The sequence below is a fragment of the Acanthamoeba castellanii genome, assembly GCF_000313135.1.
Source record: "Acanthamoeba castellanii str. Neff unplaced genomic scaffold scf7180000084442, whole genome shotgun sequence".
Taxonomy (NCBI): Eukaryota; Discosea; order Longamoebia; family Acanthamoebidae; genus Acanthamoeba; species Acanthamoeba castellanii.
The window spans coordinates 1-26,428 of record NW_004457589.1 but is presented as its reverse complement, the minus strand read 5'-3'; the positions used below and the strand labels follow the sequence as shown (position 1 = coordinate 26,428).

The 26,428-nt window shown below is 58.0% G+C and overlaps 8 protein-coding genes across 8 annotated transcripts; 3 read left to right on the top strand and 5 right to left on the bottom strand.

The window, feature by feature from the left end:
* Positions 1 to 462: 462 nt before the first annotated feature.
* ACA1_024430 (uncharacterized protein) lies at positions 463 to 1,425 on the bottom strand (the record flags this gene model as incomplete). Its single annotated transcript, XM_004345318.1, has 5 exons — positions 463 to 586; positions 663 to 726; positions 800 to 899; positions 998 to 1,131; positions 1,206 to 1,425. 5 exons carry the CDS (start codon positions 1,423 to 1,425, stop codon positions 463 to 465), a joined length of 642 nt encoding a protein of 213 aa, XP_004345368.1.
* Positions 1,426 to 1,604: 179 nt separating this feature from the next.
* ACA1_024420 (TatD DNase domain containing 1, putative) lies at positions 1,605 to 3,288 on the bottom strand (the record flags this gene model as incomplete). The annotated part of the gene is made up of 10 exons (XM_004345317.1): positions 1,605 to 1,736; positions 1,910 to 1,980; positions 2,076 to 2,151; positions 2,211 to 2,307; positions 2,395 to 2,554; positions 2,620 to 2,778; positions 2,860 to 2,959; positions 3,036 to 3,094; positions 3,166 to 3,186; positions 3,261 to 3,288. Coding segments are annotated over 10 exons (903 nt in total), but the record flags the coding sequence as incomplete, so codon positions are not given.
* A 131-nt stretch (positions 3,289 to 3,419) lies between these two features.
* ACA1_024410 (serine/threonineprotein kinase) lies at positions 3,420 to 11,495 on the bottom strand (the record flags this gene model as incomplete). The annotated part of the gene is made up of 25 exons (XM_004345316.1): positions 3,420 to 3,529; positions 3,607 to 3,859; positions 3,889 to 4,214; positions 4,301 to 4,440; positions 4,518 to 4,741; positions 4,819 to 5,008; positions 5,224 to 5,529; positions 5,731 to 6,162; positions 6,243 to 6,388; positions 6,467 to 6,616; positions 6,717 to 6,868; positions 6,938 to 7,132; positions 7,248 to 7,362; positions 7,456 to 7,533; positions 7,617 to 7,723; positions 7,800 to 7,927; positions 8,045 to 8,459; positions 8,583 to 8,709; positions 8,808 to 8,924; positions 9,020 to 9,417; positions 9,498 to 9,665; positions 9,739 to 10,050; positions 10,130 to 10,709; positions 10,790 to 10,894; positions 11,106 to 11,495. 25 exons carry the CDS (start codon positions 11,493 to 11,495, stop codon positions 3,420 to 3,422), a joined length of 5,664 nt encoding a protein of 1,887 aa, XP_004345366.1.
* Positions 11,496 to 12,836: 1,341 nt separating this feature from the next.
* ACA1_024400 (uncharacterized protein) lies at positions 12,837 to 13,403 on the top strand (the record flags this gene model as incomplete). The annotated part of the gene is made up of 1 exon (XM_004345315.1): positions 12,837 to 13,403. One exon carries the CDS (start codon positions 12,837 to 12,839, stop codon positions 13,401 to 13,403), a length of 567 nt encoding a protein of 188 aa, XP_004345365.1.
* Positions 13,404 to 13,704: 301 nt separating this feature from the next.
* Positions 13,705 to 16,060, bottom strand: ACA1_024390 (uncharacterized protein; the record flags this gene model as incomplete). The annotated part of the gene is made up of 10 exons (XM_004345314.1): positions 13,705 to 13,795; positions 13,866 to 14,196; positions 14,292 to 14,381; positions 14,452 to 14,922; positions 14,984 to 15,068; positions 15,159 to 15,257; positions 15,339 to 15,443; positions 15,487 to 15,549; positions 15,764 to 15,861; positions 15,934 to 16,060. The coding sequence occupies 10 exons, from the start codon at positions 16,058 to 16,060 to the stop codon at positions 13,705 to 13,707; spliced, it is 1,560 nt and encodes a 519-aa protein (XP_004345364.1).
* Positions 16,061 to 16,845: 785 nt separating this feature from the next.
* Positions 16,846 to 23,402, top strand: ACA1_024380 (myosin1, putative; the record flags this gene model as incomplete). Its single annotated transcript, XM_004345313.1, has 21 exons — positions 16,846 to 16,968; positions 17,092 to 17,196; positions 17,353 to 17,475; positions 17,635 to 17,805; positions 17,893 to 18,034; positions 18,106 to 18,436; positions 18,504 to 18,657; positions 18,682 to 18,780; positions 18,842 to 19,325; positions 19,398 to 19,599; positions 19,704 to 19,960; positions 20,034 to 20,374; positions 20,448 to 21,027; positions 21,126 to 21,281; positions 21,365 to 21,597; positions 21,685 to 21,791; positions 21,872 to 22,147; positions 22,231 to 22,477; positions 22,644 to 22,712; positions 22,802 to 23,196; positions 23,282 to 23,402. The coding sequence occupies 21 exons, from the start codon at positions 16,846 to 16,848 to the stop codon at positions 23,400 to 23,402; spliced, it is 4,716 nt and encodes a 1,571-aa protein (XP_004345363.1).
* Positions 23,403 to 23,837: 435 nt separating this feature from the next.
* ACA1_024370 (uncharacterized protein) lies at positions 23,838 to 24,752 on the top strand (the record flags this gene model as incomplete). Its single annotated transcript, XM_004345312.1, has 2 exons — positions 23,838 to 23,921; positions 24,069 to 24,752. The coding sequence occupies 2 exons, from the start codon at positions 23,838 to 23,840 to the stop codon at positions 24,750 to 24,752; spliced, it is 768 nt and encodes a 255-aa protein (XP_004345362.1).
* A 171-nt stretch (positions 24,753 to 24,923) lies between these two features.
* ACA1_024360 (uncharacterized protein) lies at positions 24,924 to 26,162 on the bottom strand (the record flags this gene model as incomplete). Its single annotated transcript, XM_004345311.1, has 4 exons — positions 24,924 to 25,146; positions 25,258 to 25,475; positions 25,595 to 25,867; positions 26,138 to 26,162. Coding segments are annotated over 4 exons (739 nt in total), but the record flags the coding sequence as incomplete, so codon positions are not given.
* Positions 26,163 to 26,428: the final 266 nt, after the last annotated feature.

Sequence of the window (26,428 nt, the reverse complement as noted above, 5' to 3'; positions counted from 1 at the left end):
TGGCTGGGGTCTGTGCTGTAGTTCTCCAGCCCGGCGTGCCACAGGTCGTAGTGGATCAATACCACAGTTCCTGGTTACGGGAAAACGGTGAGGCCGCCCAAGGATGGCCAACACAGTGCTTAGCCGTCTTGTAATTTGTAGAGAAGGAGGAGAGCAGTACCAGCTGGGCATGTGGCGGCGACTTCGCCTGTGTCCCATGCAGCTGGAATCTCGCTCGACTTGAGGTGGCGATTCTTTTCAACAGGCAACGAGTTGTACTGCGTGCCTGCGCGAGTACCAGGGTAAACCGAGTGGAGGTGAGCTGACTGCGGCACGCATCCAAAAGATGGCAAGGAGCAGATCGGACGAGTGAGAACGAGTGTTACCTGGCAACAGGCCCGTCGGACCCATGCTCATGGTTGTGTCCTGGGGGTAGTACATGGCCATGACCCACCTGCGTGAGAGTCGTCTCGTTAGCTTGAATCATCCCAGCAAGACATCTACGTGCTTGGCGGAATAAAAGACGAACCGCGGGTAGTGGTGTCGTATCGTGTTGAAGCCCCAGTAGCTGTCCTTGTGCCAATCTTGGGCTCGCGATCCGGGGCGCCTTTGTCACACCGAACGACCGCTACAGTCAAGCAAGAATGGCGTCTACGAAACGAGGGAGCGGGGAGCTCACATACCGGTCGTGGCAATGCCTGTGTGCGTGCATCATGTAGCCCTGACCCAACACGCTCTGTAGCGCGCCTGGATACCCCAGAGAAAGTAAGAGTGAGGATTGGCGCTGGTGATGATAGCAAGCGAACGTCGTTGGCCGGACCTCGCACTGTGGGATCCTCGAAGACGAGATCCAGCTCGGGGATCGTGGGCAGGATGTTGTTGCCCACATTGTCCTTCCATTTGGAGTTGAGGGCATCCACCTGGCGACCACCATTGGTTGGGGGGAGCAAGAGGGGTGTAAGTCAGGGAAGAAGGTGGGACCTCAAGCACAGCACACGGTTGGCTCGCAAAGCAGTACCCGGGCGTAGAGGTTGTTGTGGAAGCTGGCGGGGAGGGCCGAGGGCTGGAGCATGAGATAGCCCTCGACGATGAACTGGCGCACGAGCTCATCGGAGAGCAGGACCGGAGGACTCTGCCTCAGCTCGTAGGCATCTATTTAATAAAAATGAGAAAGGAGAAAATGAGAAAATAAACCATAAAATAAATATAAGTGGAGCGAAGAGTACCCACGCCGGTGTCGGTGGTGGCCAAGACCACCTGGCGACCCACGCCGAACGCCGTGGCTGAAGACTTAGCGGTAATCTCTCGAGTAGAGGACGAAGACGTAGAGGACGTGGAAGGAACGGAAGCGACGTAAACGCTTTTAGCCTTTCCACCACCCCGCCCTCTGGGGGCTGCAGATCCTCCTCCCGCTCGAACCCTCTTGTTCCTGTCTCCTTTCTCCATCAGTGTAGGTTCGATTTGTTTTGATTCTTGATTTTTTGTTTCTTAATTTTTAGTGAAACAAATTCCGAACTATTTCTGGTTCACAACGAGAACTCTTTTGGTATGTGGTCTGCAACCACTCCCGTGGCAGCTGATGGATTGGGACTTTGGGCTAACAGATCAGTTCTTGGTTGGTTCGTTCAGGGAAAGAACACGCGCCTGGTGTTGGTGTGGATCTTGGCAGCCAGCTCCTCCAACCCTACGCCTCGCGCGCCAGCCACGACCTCCATCACCTGTCTAGGATAGTCGCCACACGAAACGTGAGTGACGCCCTGTGGGTCGACCCACACCAAAGCGCAGACCGGCACAATCACGCACCTGACTGCACAGGGTTCGTTGCGTCCCTTCACCATCTTGTTGGTGTCGTGTTTCTTCCGGTCCTGAATTGCAATTCAGGGCGTAAGAGACTGCCTTGCCTGAACACCAGTGAGACGGAAGCAAGTACCACGCTCGGCCACTTGGTGCTCACCAGCTTTGCGCCGGCGTGCGTGTTTCGGATGTCGCAGTAGGGCGCATCTGAGGTGGTGCCGTTCGGGCACGGATCGTCAGCACAAGCGTGTGGTTGAGCTGTTGAGGCCGGGTGCATGAATACGAGGGAGGAGGCTGTGCACCTGTTTCGATCATTATTCGGTCTTCGGGGATGGCGCAAACCACGTCCAGGTTCTCCTTGGTCTGCGTGGAGTTCATCTGGGTGAGAGAGCGCGGCACACGCACATAGCCCACACCACCCGCTCGCAGGCTTGTACCTTGAGCGAACAACCGTTAATGCCGATGAAGAGATCCAACGCCACTAGGGCCTGCATCTCCTCCATCGTGCCAGTGAACGAGTGGACCACACCATTCCTGCACATCAGCGCGCGATTTTGTGAGCGGCGAGAGAGAGCATGACTGTAGAGCCGAGGCTGCTGATGTGGATGTAGTTGCGCGTACGAGAACTTGTGGCGGTTCCGCTTCACGACTTCGATAAAGTCATCGCAAGCGTTGCGCATGTGCAGGAAGAGCGGCAGGCCGGTCTTCTCCACCAGCTCGAACTGAGCCTCGAAGTACTTGAGCTGCGTTTCCTTGGAGCAGAACTGCAGCCGGTCGTAGTCTACGGCGAGAGCTCGCGAAGAGTCAAAAAACATGCGCGTCGCACATCGATTGCACTGCGCGTACCGAGTCCGAATTCGCCCACGGCGACGATCTTGGGGTGCGGCTTCCCCTCGGGGAGAGCAAGCGCCAGGAGCTGCTGGAGGTAGTCCTCCGCGCCGCCTTCCCACGCCTCGAACTCATCGCAGCGCGTCGGGTGCACGCCCACAGTCGTGTAAAGTCGATCTGTACAATCATGTCAGATGTGCAAGTGTTGGTGCCGCACGTGTGTGGCGTGTGTGCGGTGATTGTTGATGTGTTCCGTACCGTGCTTGTCGACGAGCTGCAGGGCCTCTTTGACTTCCTGCAGCCGGCCAGCGGTGACCATCACCCGCTCCACACCTGCTTCCCAGGCTCGCCCGAGCACCTGTGCCACGGCAACCACACCTCAGAGTGATGCATGCGGCGAAGAGCTGAACTGCTGTGGCGGGAAGGCGCCGTACGGCCTCGAAGTCATCTGGATGGTACTGCTTGCCGTTGTAGTGGCCACGAAAGGATTCATCTGCGAGCAGAGCCAGTCTATCAAATCATGCTGCGCAGAATTATAATCAAGATTCACGATTTTATTCGTACCAGTTAGATTGGCACCAATATCTGCTCCACAGCCGAGTTTTGTCAGTGCCTCACGCTTCGCGAGTACAAAATTCTGTGAAGATGAGAGGCGTTACCAATGAATTGAGGCTTGGTTTCCATCTTGCTCTTTCTGATTAAAATAAATAAATAAATCAGGAAGCTTGGGGGTAACGTTGCATTAAATATTGAGACAGGGACAAGGAAAAGAGATCAATCTCTTTGGAGGGGAGCTGGTCGGTGCCGGCCGGCCGAGCTCATTTGACGACTGTGGAACGGGCATAGGCGATGAAGTGCTTTCGCAGCTCCATCTCCGCTCGCAGCAGCTCAAACACGCGTTGCACGTGAGCGTTCGACACCGCTCCACCTTCCGTGCAACACAACAACAACAATCATCATCAGTCGAAGCAAGAGAGGCTAAGGGGGAGAGGTCAGGGTGAGTACCAGTGGTCACGAGGCTGACGTCGTTGCTGGGCGCCAGGAGCGACACTCGGCCGGGGTCGGCGTTCTGCCGGCAGAAGAGCACCGAGCCGCCCCGCTTGGCCGAGAGGATGGCGGACGACTCGAGGCCCACGGCCCTGGTGCAGTGGAGCACGACGTCGGCTCCGCCCCTGCTCGACTGTCGCACGAAGGACAGCACCTCGGCCGAGTTCCGCGCGTTTCTGTTCGACACACGTTCGTTCACAAAACGATGAGCCTGACGCGCAGCACGCGCAGCACACGCACGAGGTGATTGATATCGTACATCTTCTGCACAATGTCGGCCTTCTTGAGGGCGCGAGCGGCATCAAGACGGGCGTCGTCCTTGTCGATGGCGATGATCCTGGCCGCGGGGACCACCTTGCGGAGGAAGCACAGAGCCGTGAGGCCCAGCTTGCCCAGTCCGATGATCACCATGGTGCCCGTCGTGGCAGCACGCTCGATCTGGGAGAGACACGAAGCGACGTCGACCGCCACGGCGGCCACGTCCATCTCGAACTCGGGCGGGGGCAGCGCGAACGTGGAGCGCGCGAAAGCCACGGCGGTGCCCTTGGCAAAAATGAACCGCTCGCCTGTGGTCACGCCACACAGAACCCCCCGGAGGTGGTGATGAGCCACTGCACGATTGTGTTCGCACACTCGCGTGCTGCGTGCGTACCCATGACGTTGTCGATGGAGGTGAGCTTGATGGGAATGGACGAGAGCGAGTAGATCGGGATGACTCTGTCGCCCTCCTTGATGTCGAGCTTGCCCTGGAGCGCAGCACCGATCTGCTGCACCGTTCCGACCAACCACCCTCTGCACAAAAATAACAGACGTCGTCAGCACACGAACGAAAACAAATACAAAAACGAAAAACGAAAACGGAGACTGACCTCTCTTTGGCGTCCTCGCCGGGCGGAGCGCAGATCTTGCCCGATTCGGTGATGGCCTTGGTGATTCCCTGGCCGAGGTTGTCGGCGCCCTGCTTCTTGAGCGACAGAACGAGGTTGCGCTCCGGCAGGAAGATGAGCTGCACCGCGATCAACACCTCGTGCGGGTTGAGCAGCGTCGGGTTGTTGTCCAGCCGCTTGGCAAAGTGGGGCAGTATCGTGTTCGGCTGTCACGCGCCACAAGACACATGAGCCCAGCTGCACAAGAATGTCAAGAATGCTTGAGAGGGGGCAGCGCTGGTACCTGTTCCTCTTCGTCGATGATCCGGTGGAAGCCGTACTCGGCGAGAATGGTCTCCTCGGACACGTCGTCGAGGCGCGACTTGGTCTCGTCGTCCTGCTCCTCCTTGAGCTCGCGCTCGCGCCCTTCACGATCCTTGTCCTCCGGCTTCTTGGGGATGTTGTTCTTCTGCATCAGCCGGTACGACGCCGACCTGCTGTCACCCGGACAAGTCCACGTCAGTAGGCAGCATGCGAGCAATATTTATCTTAATAAAATATAGCTCTTATAAAATGATGAGACACCACCACTCCCGCACGCACGCAATCACTCACACACGCTCGAGAAGAGGGAGAGAAAATTAGCAGTGGGTCAGTGGTTAGTCGGCTTATGGATGGATAGCCGCACGCGTATGCGCTCATGGTGTACCTCTTGTCCTGCTCCATCTTGTGGAGGCCGAAGAGGCCGCCAGCGGAGCCGCCGCTCCGCTCGCGTTCGGCGGTGATGCGCTCGACTCGCTCGTAGTGGAGTACGCGAGGCGAGAGGAGGACCGCGGCGGCCTTCTTGCCGAGGAGGATCGGCCCGGCGCTGGTGATGAAGCTCACGCTCCGCTCGCCGGTGTTCGACAGCGGGCTCAGCAAGAGCTCCACCGCGCCGTCGGTCGTGTTCATGCTGCCGAGTGGCGGCAGCACGAGCGGTGGCGGGAGCGAGACCGACGCCGAGGGCAGCAGCGGACTGTGGCCCATGCCGGCGTTCAAGTGATGAGCCACTCAGGCGACACCTATATATATATAGATCGATGTATATACGGATATATAGACCTGGATAGAATCCGAAGCTTGCCTGGATACCGTACATACTGCTATGCTGCTGTACATATAGACATATAGACACAACATAGAAATATAGAGCATATATAGAATGTGATATGTGTACCTGCTCTTGTCGGTGCTCGAGTTCAGCGAGGAGATGGGCGAGGAGGTAGACGACAGTGGGGACGAGGGCATAGTCGCCGACGACGTCCGCACCAGCGGGGCGGTCTGCAGCTGCTGGTAGGTGTTGAAGAAGTAGTCCTCGAAGGGCACACACTCGCAGTGGGTCTGCAGGAAGTCCGAGGGGAGGAAGATGGTCTGCGCGCGGTGGGTGCACTTGACGCTGATGACGTCGGCGCTGCTGAGAGGCTTCTTCCTGTCGGGCTCGAGGTAGACCACGTCGCCCACGTCCACGCGCACGCTGATCGGCGTCTCGGCACTGAACGGCGCGAGGGCGCGATAGGTCACGGGCAGGGACGACTTGAGCTTCTCCAGCACCGTCTGGAAGGCCGGCCGCTCCGACGGGATGCCCGACCAACACGATGTCGTCAGGTCCCTGTGTGATCGAGCTTGAGTATGACACACACACACACACGCACACACACACACACACACACACAGAAGAGAGCCGCGCACATGTAGAACGGCGGGCAATCGTCGGGGAGGTCCGGCCGCTTGCCGTCGACGACCTCGAGCTCGATCTGGAAGCGGGTCTTCTTGCCGAACGGGAACTTGCGCGTGTAGATCTCGTACAGGATGATACCGTACGAGTACACGTCCGCCTGAGACATTTGCAGCAGTCAGCAATTCTGATGGCTTGAGACGCCAGGAAAGTGAATGACACTATAGAGAGAGGGTACCTTTTCAGTGTATTCCTCGTTTCGCATGACCTCGGGCGCGAGCCAGATGGGGTTGTCGACCGTGCGGCCGGCAATGGTGGGTGCCAGCGAGCGCGCCGTACCGAAATCGGCCACCTTCGCCATGATGCGGCCTTCGCTGTCCAGGCAAAGCTGTTGCGATCGAAAGAAAGAAGGAGATCCGTAAGAACAGGTCAGAGAGAACCCAGATGACAAAGAACGAAACGCGAAATGAGGACTGCGGGCGACGTACCAGGATGTTGGGGGACTTGAGGTCGCGGTGGATTCGCGCGGGGGACTGGGAGTGGAGGAAGTGCATGCCCTTGGCCACATCCTCGGCGATCTTGATGCTCTGCTGCCACGTCAGCTTGTTGTTCGCGTCGTCCAGGTACGAGTGGAGGTTTCCTGAATGAAAATGAAAATAAAAAAAGTTCAGTGCTGGTGCCAGCTGGTGAGCTGGTGTCGGGTCCGTACCGAGCTCCATGAATTCGGTTATGATACAGGGTGGGTTGAGGCAGATGCCCTTGAGGAGCACAATGTTAGGGTGATCCACCACGCTCATGAACTTGACCTCCGCGCGGAATTCCTTGAAGCCCTTGGCGTTGTTGAGTTTCTTTACAGCCACCGTCTTGCCATCGTACGTGGCCTTATATACATCCGCATAGGCACCTAGTACGGTGTGTTGTGGTGTGTGTGTGTGTGTCGTAGCGAGGATGGGCAAGTGAGCGGTCAACGGAACAAGACCGCGGGAAGGGGGGAAAGAATTTCGGTCAGCGAGAGTTACCCTGGCCGATGACTGGACCCATTTCGATTTTCGAGAAGGCGACCTTCTTGTACTGCGCCATGGCGATGTCGGGCACGATCTCGGTCAGCGGCACCTCAATTCGACCAATGACGCCCTGTACGAGTTTGGCGAGTTGGTGAGTTCAAGTGTATGGTCGATCACTCAAACCCATTAGCTTGCAGCTCTCATCTCTCGAGAATGAACGTACGCTCTGACAGATGAGCACTTTCCTGTCCTCGGCCGACGCCAACTCGCACTCATCGAGGGTGAATAAATATACGTCCTTCTAAAGGAGTATAGAGAGAGCGTAGGTTAGCCCATCTACTCGGAGGCGCAGAAAAGAAGTGGGCAAGCAAGAAGGGTAGGTACCTTTTTCTCCCTGATGCAGTGGGTGCATGGGACCTTGATTTCGGTGAAGGTGACGCCAAACCAATCGCGCAGGATGTCCACTTCCTCCTCGACCGACGAGATCATGTCTAAGATTCATAACATACAATGCATCAACAATAACGTCCACCGACCACCGCAGCCGCACTGAGATGAGCGGCGTACCTTGGAGGGCCGTCGGGCTGGCCGATCGGACGTGGACGGAGAGGGTGCCCTGGCCGTGGTCCACCTGAATCAAGCTCCACGCATCACCTCGAATGTTCTCCACCACCATGCCATGCTTCCAGTGCAACCTGCGCGGCGCGCGTGTGCGTGGTGAGTCACAGCAAATATGATGATGATGATGATGATGATGATGATGATGATGATGATGATGATGATGATGATGATGATGAGGAGCTAGCACGAACCGACTCTCGCCGCTGTGGAGCAGGCGAACGATGACCTGGGGGAAGAAGGGCAGCGGAAGGAAGCTGAAGCGCCACACGCGGCCGATCTGCAGCGGCGCCGTCTCGTCGGCCAGGGGCCATTCCTTCTCGAGGAGGCCGGGCGGGGGCTCGGGCGTGAGCAGGCACGGCACCAGCGACTCGTCCTCGAGGGTGAACTCGGGCGGCTGGCCGGTGTCCTCCACGTGGTTGGCCTGGAAGTAGCCGGTCTGTCCGTTGTGCATGCCCTTCCACCAGCGGCCGACCTTGGGCTTCTCGAGGAGCATGATCTTGTCGCCCACCTTGAACGAGAGCTGGTTCTGGGTGCGGCCGGTGACGTCCTCCACCGCACGCAACACGATACGCTTCCGTCGCAGGCGGAACGTGATCTGGAATTTCTCTGCACAACCAAAGACAAACATCAATTAATTTTCAACATTTGGTCGTATTTGTGAATAAGTAATAATCGGCAATAATTGTAATAACAAGAATAATAATAATAAAGATCAAACCATGTACGCACCAAGGAGCAGGAGGAGGTGAGGGTGGAGGTAGGCGGGATATTGGTCGCCCTTCCAGATGTGGTTGAAGAGGAACTTGTGTTGAAGGATGCCCTTCTCGAGCATCGTCTTCGAAGACACCACCGTGGCCTGAAGGGTGAGGCGGCAACACGAAAATTGAAGAGGTTAGCCCAGGGTCCTGGGCTCTCCTCTAGCAGACAACGCACGGGCGCGGCGCTACAATGTACCATCACTTCGGTGAGCCACCTCGGGTCCAGGATGACGATGTCGGAGAGGCCGGCCTTGCGGAAGTACACGAGCGAACCCAGCTCGTTCAAGAACTCCATGGCACGAATCAACTCCTCCTGTAAAAGGCGAAGGAAAGATAAGTGTGAGTCGCAGCGACGATGGTGCGCGTGATGCGTGCGGTGCATGTGTTAGTAGCTGCATGTGTGCCTACCTCGTCTTCGAGCTTGGGAATGTTCATGGCCATGACCCGGAACTCCTCGAAGTAGACGGTGGGCGGCTTCTTCAGGTAGGCCAGCTCGACCCTCTTGCGCTCGACCATCCTCTCCAGCTCGAGATAGATCTTGGGGATCTGCTCTCCCATGGTCCGCTGCTTGAGGGCGGCCTTCATGATGACCATCTTGAGCTCCTTGATGCCCTTGCCGGAGATGCAGCTAACGGGCATGAACTCCTTGACACCGAAACTGGAGAACTGGTCCTGCATCTTGAGGAAGGTCTCGTTGATCTGCGAGGGCGAGCACAGGTCCTGCTTGGTGCCGACGCAGATGATCGGGGCGCCCTTGGCCTTGGCGTTGATGCTCTGCAGCCAATACGACACGCGATGGAAGTTGCCTGCAGAAGAGCGAAGGCAAAAGGTAAGCGACTAACCATTCGTCGCGAAAGAACGAAGCCCAGGGAGAGAGGAGGGGTACCAGAGGTGATGTCGGGATCGGTGAGATCGAAGACGCAGAGGTAGAGCGACCGCCGAGACAGGTAGAACTGATGAGTGCTGTAGTAGACCTCCTGGCCGGCAAAATCCCACACGGCAAAGGTGACGGGCTTGTTGCCCCAGTTGTCCTTCATCAGCTTGTCCGCGATTTCTGCAGACAAAAAGAACGAAAGCGATAAGCGACACTGAAAGAGAGAAGAGAGAGAGAGAAAGAGAGAACGAACCGGCAAACTCGGTGGCAAACTCGGGGACGGGGATGTCCCAGTTGTTGATGTCGATGCCGTCGGTGGAGAGCGGGGCCTTTTCGATGCGCTTGTTGTTCATGAGGTAGTAGGAGAGGGAGGACTTGCCCGCGGCCTCCTTGCCCACGAACATCAGCTTCATCCGGTAGCAGCGCTCGGCGCCCTTGTGCAGATCCCTCAGGTAGGCGAGGATGCCGCGGGTCATGTTGCCCAATGCCTCCGGCGGCAGGAAGCCGTCGAGGAAGTTGCCCTTGAGCTTCAGCTCCTCCAGCTGCGTCATGCTGCCCATCTCGCCTAGTTGGACACACACACACGCGCGCGCTCAGCGGTCAGTCTCCGAAGACTGTGCGCGATTGGTGAGGGAGGGAGAAACCTGGCAGGGAGGTGAGCTGGTTGTTCTCGAGGTCGAACTTCTTGAGGTTGGTGAGGCGGGTGATCTCCTTGGGGAGGTGCGTGAGCGCGTTGTTCTTGAGCTCGAGCGTGTGGAGGTTGACCATGTCGAGCACGGCCATCGGGAAGAAGAAGAGCTTGTTGTCGCTCAGCACCAGCTTCTTGACCTCCTTCATGTACTTGCCCATGTTCTTGGGGACGTGGGTGTTGTCCAGTCCGCGCTTGCGGAAGGAGATCTCCGTCTTGCCCTCGCTCACGGCCGTCGACACTTCGTTCTTCACCTTCTCCATCATCTTCTTGCGCTTGTTGAGGTCCTTGGCCTCCTTCGACGACGGGAACGCCACCGACGCCGTCGCTTCGGCGAAGAGCACGCGGATCTCCTCATCGAGCGCCTTCTCGTCCTTGGTCGCCTCCACGCCTCCATCGGGCTCCTCGCCCTCCGCCTGTTGCTGCTGCTGGTGCTGCGCGATCATCTGCGGCGTGAGTGTCATCGCCCTGCGCTTGGCGCCGTAGCCGAGCTCCCAGTATCGGTGGGCCTTCAGCTTCTTGGCCAATTCCTTGCCCTGTGCACGTTACAAGTGAGTAATTGTGTTGGGTCGACGCGCGGGTGCAGAGGTGCATGGATGGGAGAGAAAGAACGCACCTGAACGAGGGTCATGTGATTGGAGCGCGCGGTGCGCAGGACTGTGCTCGTGCACACGAGGCCGTAGGGAGTGCCAGGACAGTGCTGCGACAGCTCGGGAATCCACTATAGGGGTAGAGCACCAAGTTAAAATTGAAAAAAACGCAACGTCAAATCAATAGCAATATAGAAGCAATGTAATATATCTTGAAAATGTGCTTGCAAGCACATACTTGATTATTTTGATTTAAAAGTAAGGAAATAATCTTCGCATTATCAATTGTAAAAACAGAAAACAGAAAACACAAGAATAATGATAGGGTGAGATCCTACGTACGCGGGTGAGAAGGTGCTTCTGGGCTTCGTGGTCGTCGATGGAGAAGAAGATGAGGAAGAGGTCGGTCCTGGGGTAGGCAAACAGACGGTTGTGATCTTCTGGTGCGGCATCGACGATCTCGACCGCCACGGAGACGGCCTTGGCACTCCCCTCTGCCGCCGCCACGTCGCCTTCGAAGACCACGTTCTTGTGCGGATCGGTCGTATTGGTGAGCGTCGGTGCAGCCGCCGTCGCAGACGCGCCGACCTCGGCGGTGAAGAGCTTTTGCTTGAGGGCCGCATTGGTGCGCAGGTAGCGCCGCAAGATTTCCGATTTGTAGGACGTGCGAGCTTCGCCAATGCACACGATTTTCAGTCGCTGCTGGCCTCCTTTCGTTGTTTGGTCTGCCATTGTCTTTGCCTTCGACAACGACGACGTCGAATGAAATTGAGGGTTCTCGATGAAGTAATTAATTGACTGCTGAAGTCAATCTAATCGGCCGAGGAATGGGCAGAGAAGGGGAGGAGGGAGAAAGGAAAAAGATTAAGAGGAAGGGTAAGGATGGCGAGGCTGGTTGACAGATTGTAGGTCTCGTTTTCTCTAGGCCCTCTTTTTCCTCCTTTTTCTTTCTCCTCTCTACGCGAACGAAGAATGAAAAACGATGAAGAGGTTCCCTTTCTTCGCGTCGTTCTTTTCAACTAACGCGTCCTCTACCCTCGTTTGATGAACGGCTAGCTCGCGCCTCGCTGGCTTCGCTTCTCTGCTGCCTCGCCTCGCGTTGTACAAACGACGCGGTTGGCCAGCACGGAGTAGCTGTTATGAAAATTGAAATTTCAGATCCTGGTCTGAAACTCCCCTGTGCAACCAGCAGACTCCGAAATGACCAGCCTTCATCCTGCCACCACACCCCTTCGACTAACTGGCTGTTCACACTCTTCAATCATGGTGGTTGCTATGAATTGTATTGGCTTAAACTGTGCACATGCCGGCTCTGAAGCTGCACAAGAAAGCTGTACAAGGGCAAGCAACATCTGTGAGGAGGGTGCGCTGTGAGCACCAACAGCTTGGCCTCTCTGGCAACGTCCGGAGGCGCACACAGGAATGTGTGGCACTTGCAAGTGTGGTCACACTCTGCCATCTTATCCCAAGAATGCGCCATCGCCACCACGGAACGGTCCGCTGTCTGCGGAATAGCCCAAGCGGAGCCCACTCGCCAGGTGTGGGCGGCAGAAGGAGAACTGATCAAGGAAAGGAGGGCGGAGGAGACGGTCAGTGATGCCTGGGATGGCCTGGACTTGGGAAATCCCATAACTTGGGATCGGAGTTGGCCCAAACCTCCTTCAGGAAGTGGTGTGGAAGAGGCGCTGTGATGTGTGTCAGGCGGCAGGTATTTATGGGGAGGCGCCACCGCGACTGGACCCCCAACCGATTGTCCTTTCTGTTCTTCCATCCACCCACCTCACCGCACTCTCAGCACTCTCACCCACGGACTCGTCCCAACTGCACGCGACCTCACACGTACACACCGAGCTTGGAAGGAAGTCAACACCAACCATCGGCTGCCCAACCCACACCCATTGAAACTTCACTCAGCAACACATCCAGCTCCGCTATTGCACTCTTTACAACTCGAATCTTTGCAACTTTCGTTTAGCACACACCACCCCACACTACAACCTTCCACTTCGACTCTTCTCCATCTTCCTTCCACATCAACTACAACACATCTTTTTTTCTTCACTACACACAACAATGCAACGAGTGCCGACTGCTTCGCTTGCCCGCTCCAGCTCGATGGGCAACCTAGCGACGTCTTCATCTCGTGCCGCGTCCCTGCTGGCCTCGCAGCAGCGCTCCTCCTTCTCGACCTTCCTCGGCGCCGTCAACACCAACACCCTCGGCTTCCTGCGAGAAAAGCTGATCACCCACGACCAGCCCCAGCGCGACCGAAAGCGTGCAGCGGGCAAGAAGAGCGAGGGGGTGGGCCTGGCCCCGGTGAGCCGCGACCTGTACCGCAACATCTTCTTCAACTCGAACGAGCGGTCGGCCCTCCGCCACGTCGAGCTGACGCCTGACTACATCCGCCTCGAGTTCAGCGAGCCCAACGAGGAGTACCGCAAGCACGCCGACCTGCTCTTCGCCTCCGAGGCCGAGCGTCGCGCCCAGGGCGTGCCCAACTGGCTCGTGCCCGTCGAGCTCCAGAACAACGAGCACTGCGGCGGCGGCGCCACGATCCTGCTCGACAAGAACTCGGTCTACGACTCGCTCAGCCACGAGGGAGCTCGTCGCCGCTCCAGCAGGCACGTCGCGCGCCACTAGAAGAACCAACGAACGAACGAGTCTGGCCACCTTCTTGAAGACGAATGTACAGAGAGGGAGTGTCGCGCGCACACGCGCAACGACGAAGATGCTGTTAATAATCACTTTATATATATGAAAATGAAAAGCATACATGTAAACATGCAGCACGCGTCCACGGGCCTCGCCACCCACACAAGCACTGCCAGCGAAGAGAGGAAAGAGAGAAAGAATTGGGAGGAGGAGGGGGTTACGAATACAATAGAACGAATATTGAGAGGAAAGGACCGCGCAGAGGTGAGAAAGAAACAAAGCGGCGGGTCTAGAGGGTGGGCCTGCCGTCCAAGGACTTCCAGTACTGCCGCCTCTCGGCCACCACCGTGGGCTGCACTCCGGTAGTGCCCTTGGCCTTTCTGCACAGTCACACGGGTGGTGTGAGGCCAGGCCAGAAGAACGAAAGCGACAGTGGATTGGGGGACGAACCTAGGCTGGAGCGCCCAATCGGAATCAGCTGAACTTGCCAGGGCGTGCGAGAGCGTGTTCTTTGGTTTGTTGAGCGCCGACGGAATGGGCGGCGGAGAGGCGGACACCGGCGGCGAGCCGCCGCCGTGCTCCTCCGACGACTGGGCCGATGCCGTGCCGGATAGCGAGGGAATGGCGACCGAGGAGATGAGACTCGAAGAGAGCGAAGGCGAAGAGGGGAGGCCGAAGGGACCGGAGGTGGGAGGACCCCTCGGGCCACCGGGCGGCGGCGGTTGCCGCCTGAACTTGGTCGGGTCCTTCTTGCGCTCGGCCTCAACGTCCTCCTTGGTCACTGCGAATGGGAAGTGAGCGAGTCAGCATACTGAGTTGGTGGCTGGCGAGTCTCACGAAAACGTTACGGTCTCCTATGTGGGAGAAGTTGCGAACCTTGTGTGGAGACGGGCCGCGATGGAGGAGGCGCGACGCCTTGAGGACGCGGATATGAGGGTGCAGGAATTGTCACTTTCTTCTCTGAGCCTGCATGAAGATGATGACGGTAAGTGATGACGATCACACACGACACACACGACCATCAATGGGTACGCACTTGACAAAGAAGAGACGCCAGAGTCTACGAGCATGCTGCGGAGGTCGCCGATTTTCTCGCCGTCGTCCACCGAGTGTGATCGCTCCTCCTTGTCTGGCTCGTCGTCGCCGAGCTCGCTCAGCTTCTTGTTCACCAGGTTCTGCTGCGACACCGACCGACGGTAGATCTTCGCGAGCGACGACGGGACGGTGGCCGTCTTGCCACCGATGTGGCTGCGGCTGGCCGTCGTCGCCGACCGGTTCTTGGGCGGAACGGGCGGCGGGTCGCGGGCGCTCACGGTCCCCGGGCGCACACGAGGCGGAGGCACGGGCGACGAGGGCGTCGGCGGGGAGTGAGACGTGGCCGAGCGCGAGGACGATAGCGAGGTGGTGGGCACCGCGCCGCCGGAGTTTCCCAGGCTCTTGTCTCGCCGCGAGCTCTTCTTGAGCGAATTCCTGCCCACCGTCCTGTAGGTGGGGCAATACGGGTGAGCTAGGAATGCCAAACATGCAGAGAATGTATGGAGCGCCGTACCAATCCAAGTCCTCCTCACCTCTGCACTTCTTCGCCAAGAACTCGCTCATTCCGCTCAGGCTTTCGTTCATGCGGCTGAAGAGCTTCATCTGCGTTTGGACATACTGGAGAGAGTGCGAGAGAGAGAGAGAGAGAGGCGGCGTCAACTCGACGCCCCTCCTGGTTTGCACCTCAAGGCACGTATTGGAGCAAACCTTGTGAAGCTCAGGAGCGACTCGCCGGTATCGGGAGTAGTGGTGGCTCACCAAGTCGTCCTTCAGCTGCTTGTCGAACTCGTCCAGCGCCGCACGAGTCTATATGCCGCACACATAACAAACATCAATTGATTGTGAGAGAGCCGCTTCGCCACGCTCGATTAAGAAGGCGGGTGTCACCTTCACTCCATTGGCGTTGCTAGCGGTTTTGTTTTGTTGGTTGAGCTTCTCGCGGTGCTCGATCTTCGTCTGTGTGTTGTGGGTGTGAGGCGGATGAATGGGATCCTGTACGGCGAAGAAAGGATAGGGGCAGCGAGGAGACACGCACTCGAAACGCCTTGTGCTGTTCGTAGAACACATTCATGCTGTTCACCTGATCGGCGACCTCTTTCTGTGTCACATGAAGTGAAGCGCAGGGGTGAGCAAGTCGAAGTCGCGGACCGCAAAAGAAGCCCGCAAGTGAGGTGTGCATGAAAAAAATTGAGAGAAAGCGAACGCGAAAGCGAAGAAGAGAACGAAAGCGACAGCCAAAAAGAGCGAAGAGCGACGCTCAAAAAGATTGTTGCTGCCGAGACAAAAGTGCAGCGCAAAGGGAAGGAAGGAACCATGTATTCGTTCATGGAGTCCTCGAGCTCGATGGAGGGACCGGCCCCAAGGAATTCTTTCATCACTTCCGACAGGTCGATCACGGCCCACATCGACACTGCGCACAGGGCACGTGTGGTATGAGCCGGGGGGGGATCAATCGCGCAAGGGGGGATTAAGCTTTGCGAACCCTTGAATGAGTCAGAGATTTTGGCGATGGATTTGATGAGCTTCTCGAGGACGGACGACGTCTTTTCAAAGTTGGCCCGAGCCAACTCGAACTCCTCCTGGTTGTCCTTTCCATTCCCTCCCTCCATCTTGCGCGCTGCAGTCGGCCTTTCGCGTTCGTTCGTCGCACACACGCCTTCTCCGCGCGTTGTGGGGTGTTTGGTTTTTCAGCGGACACTGACAACAGCTTCTCGCGGAGACCGTAACGGTCGTCGGTGCTGTTGTGTTGTGGTGCGACCGACGCTCTCTGCTGCGGGCAACCGTGCTTGTGGTGATCGTCGCAAAAATTAAAAGAAACCAATGATATATTTCGTCTATTTTCTCTTTTTCACTTTTAATTCAGCGGCACCCTCGGCAACGCTCGAAAGCTGAGCTGGAAAGGGCTGCTTGGTGTGTGGTGGGATTGTGGTACCTGCTCCGTGCAGGACCCGTCCCAGATCATAGCTGGTATGCACCACAACTTTCTTCGGGCGACCCACACATGCGGCTGCTGCGCGATGTCGCACAGAGGCAGCGGTGTTTGGTTTGGTGGTTCTTGGGCGTGTGTTGTACGGACCAATCGGCCACCACTTCTTCACCGTCGTTACGATAGTTCGGGTTGGCTAGTTATGACTCCGGTACCTGGACACCAACTGGCCTGCGTCCTACCACTAAACTCGCCGCCACAACAGCGAACGCCACACACGATTGACAATCATCACGGCAGCTCTTCTCTCATCTTCAATCTCTGCTCATCTTCTTCTGCGTTGGTGCCAACGAACGATTAGAAATCTGCAGCCAATCTAGATTTGAGAGCACACAAGATCTTTTCCTGTACACTAGGACACATAGAGCCCACCCGGCAACCGAACCAAAATCAAGCGCAGCTCATAAGATGGCGTCAGTAGATGGTTGGAAGCAGTACTTCACTGCTGAGGGCAACGCCTACTACTACAATGAAGTGTCGGGAGAGACATCTTGGGACCCTCCCAGCTCTTTGCAGAGCCATGATTACAACGTAAGCCTCCCTTCTTCCAGCTCCCTTCCCCTCATCCCCGTTGCCTGCCCAAGTCGAGCGCATTCTCATGCATTTTTTGTTTTTTTTGCTAATCGCCAATTTCTATCATTAAAATGCCCTCAGGCTGAGTTCGTGTGGATTCCCCACCCTGTCCATGGCTACATCACAGGCAAGTTCATTCAAGAGGACTACGGTGGCACCTCCTACTGCCAGACCGAAGAGGGCGAGGTGAGGAGCCCTTGATTCATTTTGAGTAGCGCGGATTATCACAACGTTGATTACGGCTCTCTGCTTTTTGGTTGTGCTCGCTCACTCACTCATGGCCTTTGCGTGGTGTCATGCACAACACACCAGTCCTTGAGCGTGGCGTGTGCGCCCTCACAGCTGGCCAAGGTCGCCAAGTCTGTACTGGACAAGAGTGTGGACGATCTCGTGCAAATGGACGACATTAACGAGGCTATGATCGTCCACAACTTGAGGAAGAGGTTCAAGAACGATCAAATCTATGTACGCCTCCCCTTCATCGGTTACCGGGCTTCTTTTGCGCGATTGATTGTCATTCTATTTCAAATATTAATTAATTTCTCATAAATTAAATTATATTAAATTTATTATTTTCTTTTTTGTTGATTTTTAATCGATTGCCTTCCTCCTCGCGGTGTGCAGACCAACATTGGTACGATCTTGATCTCTGTGAATCCCTTCAAGCGTCTGCCGCTGTACACCCCCACGGTGATGGACCAGTACATGCACAAGGGTACCAAGGAAATGCCTCCGCACACCTACAACATCGCCGATGACGCCTACAGGGCCATGATCGACAATCGTATGAATCAGGTGCATACCACACCACTTCGCCTGCCTGGCTCTGCGCGTGAAGCTCAGATGATCGAATGTTGACAACGATGCGTGTATGGCGCGCAGTCCATCTTGATCTCCGGCGAGTCTGGCGCTGGTAAGACCGAGTGCACCAAGCAGTGCTTGACCTACTTCGCCGAGTTGGCTGGCTCGACCAATGGAGTGGAACAGAACATTCTGCTCGCCAATCCCATTCTCGAATCGTTCGGTATGCGTCATCACATTCCACATTCTATCTTCGTACATGGCCTCATGCCTCCTCTTCTTCACATCGATCAGGTAACGCCAAAACGCTGCGCAACAACAACTCCTCGCGTTTCGGTAAGTGGGTGGAGATCCACTTCGATCAGAAGGGCTCCATCTGCGGTGCCTCGACGATCAACTATCTGCTCGAGAAGTCGCGCGTCGTGTACCAGATCAAGGGCGAGCGTAACTTCCACATCTTCTACCAGCTGGTCAAGGGCGCCACCGCGGAGCAGAGGCGGAGGTGGTTCGTCTCCGGCCCGCCCGAATCCTTCAAGTTCCTCAGCCAGTCGGGCTGCATTGACGTCGAGGGAGTCGACGACGTCAAGGAATTCGAGGAAGTGTTCTTTGCCATGGGCAAGCTCGGGTACGCGTGCAGTCCTCATCACTTCAATCATCTCGACTTGCTAACCAACACTTGTGTACTGTGACAGGTTCTCGGAAGACGACATCAACAACTGCATGGAGCTGATCTCGGCCATCTTGCACTTGGGCAACTTCGAGTTCGTGTCGGGCCAGGGCAAGAACGTGGAGACCTCCACCGTGGCCAACAGGGAGGAGGTGAAGATCGTCGCGACGCTGCTCAAGGTGGATCCGGCCACCCTGGAGCAGAACGTGACCAGCAAGCTGATGGAGATCAAGGGCTGCGATCCCACCCGCATTCCTCTCACGCCCGTCCAGGCCACCGACGCGACCAACGCCCTGGCCAAGGTAAGCGCAACGCAGCGCAGCGCAACGCAGAGCTGATTGCTAACACCACCTTTCTCCACAGGCCATCTATTCCAAGCTGTTCGATTGGCTCGTGAAGAAGATTAACGAGTCGATGGAGCCGCAAAAGGGCGCCAAGACCACCACCATCGGTGTGCTCGACATCTTCGGTTTCGAGATCTTCGACAAGAACAGCTTCGAGCAGCTCTGCATCAACTTCACCAACGAGAAGCTGCAGCAGCACTTCAACCAGTACACGTTCAAGCTCGAGGAGAAGCTGTACCAGTCCGAGGAGGTCAAATACGAGCACATCACCTTCATCGACAACCAGCCGGTGCTGGACCTGATCGAGAAGAAGCAGCCGCAGGGCCTCATGCTCGTCCTCGATGAGCAGATCTCCATCCCCAAGTCCAGCGACGCCACCTTCTTCATCAAGGCCAACCAGACCCACGGCGGCAAGAAGCACGCCAACTACGAGGAGGTGAGGACCAGCAGGACCGACTTCATCATCAAGCACTACGCCGGTGACGTCATCTACGACTCCACAGGTACATCTTCCCTCCCACATTCTTGTGCTAGCACACCACAGCTAACAAGGCTCGTCGATATCGCGTCGCCAGGCATGCTCGAGAAGAACAAGGACACCCTGCAGAAGGATCTGCTGGTCCTTTCGGAGAGCAGCAAGCAGAAGCTGATGAACGTCCTCTTCCCGCCCTCGGAGGGCGACCAGAAGACCTCCAAGGTGACCCTCGGTGGTCAGTTCAGGAAGCAACTCGACAGCCTCATGACCGCCCTCAACGCCACCGAGCCCCACTACATCAGGTCTAGCTCTTCTCCATGCGTGTGTCGCGTGTCGCGTGTCGTGTCGTGTCTTCAGCCTTGTTTGTGTGTCGTGTGCTAATGCATTAGCTATGTCGTCGCCACAGGTGCATCAAGCCCAACTCGGAGAAGCAGGCCGATCTCTTCCACGGCTTCATGTCGCTGCAGCAGCTCCGCTACGCCGGTGTGTTCGAGGCCGTCCGCATCCGTCAGACCGGTTACCCGTTCCGCTACTCGCACGAGAACTTCCTCAAGCGGTATGGTTTCCTCGTCAAGGACATCCACAAGAGATACGGCCCCAACCTGAAGCAGAACTGCGACCTCCTCCTCAAGAGCATGAAGGGCGACTGGTCCAAGGTTCAGGGTACGAACGTCGGGGTGTGTGTGTGTGTGTGTGTGTGGTGTTGGAAACTCACTGGGGTGCGGTTGGTGTGCAGTGGGTAAGACGAGGGTGCTGTACAGAGCGCCGGAGCAGCGGGGTCTCGAGCTGCAGCGCAACATTGCGGTGGAGCGAGTCACCATCCAGATTCAGGCCGGCGTGCGGCGGATGTTCGCCAGGCGCCTTTACAAGAGGATGCGCGCCATCAAGCCGGTGCTGCTCAACGCCATCAAGTCGCGCTCGCTCAGCGTGCTGGAGCAGGCCATCGATGCCGCCAAGGACATCGAGTTCGACATGAAGCTCATCCGCGACTGCAAGGAGCTCAGGAGCGTCATCTTGAAGGAGATGGAAATCACCAAGAAGCTCACTGACTACATCGGAGCCCCGCCCAACCACAAGGTACACGCACGCACGCATACGCGCGCGCGCGCACACACACGGCTCACTCGTCTGTATCGGTATTTATCATCAGACCTACCTGCAAGTGGAGCCGCTCTACGCCCAGCTGTGCGCGGTGCTCACCGAAGCCGAGAGCATCAACTACTCGACCCCGCTCGTGGAGACCGGTCAGCAGATCAAGTACATGATCGCCCAGCGCGTTGAGACCAGGGAGCAGCTCAAGCAGGCCGTGGATGGCGCCGTGCGCGTCGACCTCGAGGCGGCGATCGCGAGGGCCGAGCAGATCGGACTCGAGGAGAGCGAGCCGACGCTGGCGGCCGGCCGGCAGGAGCTGCAGCGTATCTACAGAGAGGAGGAGCTGGTGGCGGAGCTCCTCAACGCGCTGGCCGTCGGCATGGCCATGCGCACGAGCGAGACGACGTGGGACCACGCCGCGATCGACGCCCACACGCTCGGGTCGGCCATCTACGCCGCCGAGTCCTTCGGCTTCCGCACCGAGCAGGGCCGGCTCACCCTTGACGAGGCCAAGGTCATCGTCGAGGTGCGACAGCACCTGGCCGCCGACGACTACGAGTCGCTGTCCATGACCCTGAAGAAGGCCACCACCACCCTCAACAAGAACAGCATGTCCCAGTCGACCAAGACCGAGATCGGTACGCACCCCTCGCCCGCCTTTGGCACGCACGCACGCACGCCGAGCGTATGTTTCAACTTCGGCTGTGCTGACCGGTCGTGCGGTGTCGTCGTACAGACGAGGCCTACGAGGAGCTGTCGCACAACACGGCCGTGAACGACCTGATCGAGAAGGTGGTGCAGGCCATCCAGGACCACGACCAGGAGATGCTCGACTACGGCGTCCAGCAGGCTGACTCCCTGCGCATCACCGACCGACCAGAGATGATGCAGGGTACGCCCACCCCCGCACGAACTACGACAACGATGACCATGACAATGACAAGAATGCTGACGGGTGGTGTGTTGCTGTTGCAGCTGCCGAGCTGTTGAACAGGATCGTCAACGCGCGCGCCCTGCTGCGCGAGGGTATCACCAACGTCGACCAGGCCCAGCTGGAGACGGCCCTCGCCGACGCCGCCTCCTTCGCCTACACCCGCGAGGAGGTGCCCACCGCCCAGCAGCTTCTGGACCGCATCTACGTCATCAACCACGACGCCGATGTCGGTCTCTACTACATGGAGAAGGAGCCCCTCGAGCGCGCCTGGGCGGTACTTATACATTTCACTCTCTATCATCGCTGTTGTTGTTGTTGTTTTGTGGTTGTTGACTGGTGATTGCTCGGGGCGGTTGAACAGGGCGCGCAAGAGATCAACCTCAAGACCGCGCAGATCGACGAGGTCAGGAACGTTCTGGCCAACGACGAGCAGAAGTTCATCCAGGAGCAGCTCAAGACTGCCAACAGGTAATACAATCGGTTGCCTCAGCGCCATCGATGTGGCGCCCATGGAAACTCACACGTTCGTTCAACTTGCTTGGCTGCAGGCTGGGCGATCAGGCCAGGGCCATTCGACTCAACATCAAGCTCAAGGAGATCTTCTTCGGCCAGTTCGGCAAGATGTTCGTCTTCGAGCAGTTCGGCGGCCTGCGCAAGCCCGAGGACTTTGCCAAGGCCAAGCTCCTGGGCAGGGAGGCCCTCAAGCTGGGCATGTTCAAGTGGACCAAGAGCCCGATCCCCACCTCGCTCACCACCCTGGACCAGCTCGCCGTCAAGAGCGCCACCCGCCTCTTCAAGAACGTGCTCGGCTTCATGGGCGACAGGTACACATCAAACCCAATCCAGCAGCCGCACACCCGCTTCAGCTTCAATGCGAACTCACTCGCGCGCGCGTCTGTGTTACTAGGCCGCTGCCGTACCCGAATGCGCTGGCGCAGGACCTGCTGGAGCAGTGCCTGGCGGCGCCGGAGCTCAGGAACGAGGTGTACTGCCAGATCATCAAGCAGCTGACCGAGAACCCGTCGCCGCAGTCGGTGACCAAGGGCTGGCAGCTCATGCGGTGCTGCCTTCAGACCTTCCCGCCGTCGGAGGAGTTCGCCAACTACCTCGAGATGTTCCTCGCCGCCAAGGGCAAGGACGACAAGTACATCGAGGTAACCCGCTCCGACCTTCTCTCTCTGTGTGTGTGCGTGCGTGCGTGCGTGCGTGCGTGCGTGCGTGCGTGCGTGCGTGCGTGCGGCGTGTGCGGCGTGTGCGTAACACTGTGTGCGCACGAGTACTCATTCCTTGTTCTCTCTTCAGATGTTGCACGACACGCAGTATGGCGACAAGCGCACGTCGGCGCCTAATGTGGAGCAGATCCTCGCCGCCAAGCAATATGTGACTCGGGTACGCCATTCTCGACACCCGCGCGCGCGCATGTGCTCAAGCGATTGTAATGTACTGACGTTCGATTCCGACACCACCACCACCAACAGATCGACCTCAACCAGTCGACCCAGGTCGACACGTCGGTGGTGCCGCAGGGCTTCGTGCCCGAGAAGCTGATCGCCGACGACACGGAGGGCGTGATCCGTGCGGGTTCCCGTCCGGCGCAGGCGCGCGCTCAGCCCGGCCAGCAGGCTCAGCCCGCCGGTGCGGCCCGGCAACAGGCCGCCGCGCCCGTGCAGGCCGCTGCGGCTACCGCCTCCTACGACTACGGCCAGCAGCAGCAACAGCAGCAGCAGGGCTACGACCAGCAGCAGCAGGCCTATGGCGGCGGCGCCGACTACGGCCAGCAGCAGCAGCAGCAGGACCTGCCGGCCGAGCCGACCGAAGAGTACAAGCAGGTGGAGGTCGTGTACGACTACGATGGCGGCGGAGACGCCCAGCGGTACGCGCGCCACACTTCTTCTCTTCTCTTCTCTTCTTTGCTTTTGCTGATGTCTTGTCTTGTCTGTTTGTTTGTCCGGCCATAGGTTGGTGCTGGTGAAGGGCGCCATCATCACCGTCATCAAGGAGTACGAGGGCTGGGCCTATGGTTCGACGGATGACGGCCAGGTGGGCCTCTACCCGATCAACTACACCCGACCCATCTAAAGGCTCTGCGCGCCCAACGTCCCGCGGTGGCTGGCCACAACCCCCTTCTCTCTCCCTCCCTCAACAGTTTTGTCCCGGCTTCTGGGTTCGTTGGGCCAGCCCAAGCCCAGAACCCCTTTTCCGGTTTTCTCTCCATCGTATCATATTCACCGCTTGTTTGGCAAATACACGCCAGCACTTTGTAATCTTCTTCTCCTTCATCTTCCTCTCCTTCATCATTTTCCTTTTTTCACCAAGTATTTCATTTTTCCTTTTTCGTTATAATTTTACGCTTTATGGTAAATGAAACAAACTCCACGCGGCTGCTGCTGGAGTCAAGTCCACGGTGGACAAGTGTTCAGCTCTTTCTCTCTTTTCTCTCTGCCCCCTCACGGAAAGACGACCCTGGTTCGGAGCCCGTGTACACCGCCTCACCACTCCCTCAACACTTGAACCATGAAGTGGATTTCGTTCTCTCTGCTCTCCGCCCTGTTGCTGGTGGCGGCGGTGTGCTTGGCCAGCGCGGCGACCATCCACAAGGTACCACCTCTCTTTCTCTCTCCTCTGAAATCAGTAGATTTCTGTGTTGGGCGTACCTTTTTTTACGTGTGTGCGGTGTGAGCGTGTGCGGTGGAGTGTTGTGTGTCGTGTGTGCGGCTCTCCGACTCTGAGACTTCGTCTTTGCAGCGTCAGGAGCCCCCGTCGCCGCTGCCCTCGGTGAACTCGACAGCCTCGCCCTCTCCCTCTGTCATGCCCCCGCCCCAGAACGCCTCCGCCACGCCCTCGCCCGTCAGCGCGTCTGCCAGCCCTTCGCCTGTCGACCCGTCGGTCAGCCCATCGCCCCTCCAGCCAGTCAACGCTTCTGCGTCGCCCTCGCCAGTCAGCGCCTCCGTCAGCCCTTCGCCGCACCACCCAGCCAACACTTCGGCCACGCCCTCGCCGGCCAGCCCATCGCCCGTCGCCGAGTCCGTCAGCCCTTCGCCTCACCACCCCGTCAACGCTTCAGCGTCGCCCTCGCCGGCCAGCGCCTCCGTCAGCCCTTCGCCGCACCACCCAGCCAACACGACAGCGTCGCCTTCGCCGGTCGGCGCGTCAGCCAGCCCGTCGCCGCACCATCCGACCAACGCGACCGCGTCGCCCTCGCCGCACCCGGCCAACACCACGGCATCGCCCTCGCCCACCATGCACTCGGCGTCGCCCTCGCCCGCCGCCCAGCCGGAGGACGACGACAGCAGCGTCCTGTTCCTGGGCCTCGGTCTCGGCCTGGGCCTGACGGCGCTCATCATCGTGAGCCTCATCGCTGTCTGGCTCTACAGGAGGAGACTCCACGCCTTCAACGCCGGCTACCACCCCATCAACTCCGACACCTAAGCCGACCGTAGGTACCGCGTTGCGTCGTTGCTGCTGCTGTTGTTGTGCTGTGCTCTGCATTTCAATTCTATGCGCGAGTTCGCTCTTTGTGCGCTCGCCACGTCTTCGCTTTGGTTCGCTTGGGCGCGGGCCTAGAACGTCGGCTCTGTTGGCGGTACCAGCGCACACGCGTCAGTTTGCGTATGGATGTGTACAGGAGAGAGAGAAAGAGAAAGAAAGACAGAAGAACAACGAAAGCGGAGAGAAGGCGGGCGATGGTACCGTTGTCATCGTCGTCGTCGTCTTCCTCCTCGGCTTCGCTGTCGTATCGCTCGTTGTAGTCGTTTTCGTCCTCCTCGTCGTCCTCGTTCAACACTCGGCTCTTGTTACGTTCCTGCTCCTCCTCGTCCTCCTCCTACACGACACGCACGACAACGACACACACGACACAGCACACGACACGCATAAGAAGGAGATACGAGTGACGACCATGAACGCGCCACTGGTGGGTGTTGAGGCGGCGTACCGCTCCTTCCTCTTCGAGAAGGGCAAGGCGGGTGATGCGGTCGAGTGGTCGCGGCAGCTTGCCGCCGTTGGCCTCCGCCTCACCCGCCTTGGTGGTGGGCGCAGCGTCTCCCACCTTCTCCTTGCCCTTGTCCTGCGTCGCCGCCGGCTTTTCGCTGGGTGGCGCTGCCGCCGTTGCTGTCGCCGCTGCCTTGGCCGCTTCTGTGCGCTTGGCCGCCGCTGCGCAGGCACAAAGTCGCGAGCGAATCAGAACCGTGTGCGTGTGCGTGTGCGTGTGCGTGTGCGTGTGCGTGTGCGTGTGCGTGTGCGTGTGCGTGTGCGTGTGCGTGTAGTGGTACCCGATGGTTTGGGCTGCTGTTTCTGCCATGCCTCGATGGCGTCGACGTAGCCCTGCTTGTTTCGCGAGCGGACAGCGATCCCTTTTTCTCGGCAGAAGTTGCGGAGGTCGACCAGCTTGTGCTTGATGAGATTGGCAAAGTCGAGCTCCGTCGACGACGACGACGTGGCGTTCTCCTCTTCCGAGTCCTTGCCTCCGGCGGTCTTCTTCTTCTTCTTGGTCTCCGTGGTCTCTTCTTTTTTCATTTTCTTCTGCTGCTGCTTGGAGTCCTTGCCTGCAGACCAATCAACAGACCCCTTAACGATCGGGACACGACACACACACACGACACACGCACACGCACACGCACACACGACACAATGCAACGCACACGCACACGCACACACGACACAATGCAACGCACACGACACTCACAAAGATTGGTAGAGTTACCATGGCCATCGTCCGCTCGCTTTCGTTTGGCGGCGGAGTCCGAGGTTCTGGTGAGCTCCGCGGGCATACCCGCGGCGGCGACGGAATGGAGGGTCGACTGAAGCGGAGGCACCCCGCTCACCCCGCTCAGAAGCGTCTCTGCACGCAGAGCACACGGAAAAAGGTTGGAAGCACCGTTCTACTCAACTGCGTGTGCGGTGGTGCGTGTGCGGTGGTGCGTGTGCGTGTGCGGTGGTGCGTGTGCGGTGGTGCGTGTGCGTGTGCAAAACGCACCGATGTCCATCATGAACCCGTCGCCCTCAAGAGAGGTGTTGGTTTCGAGCGGTGCGGCTCGGAGCTCGCGCGGGAGGTATCGGCTGCGCGTGTGCAGCAGCAGGTCGAGCTGCTCCTCTTCGTTGCGCTT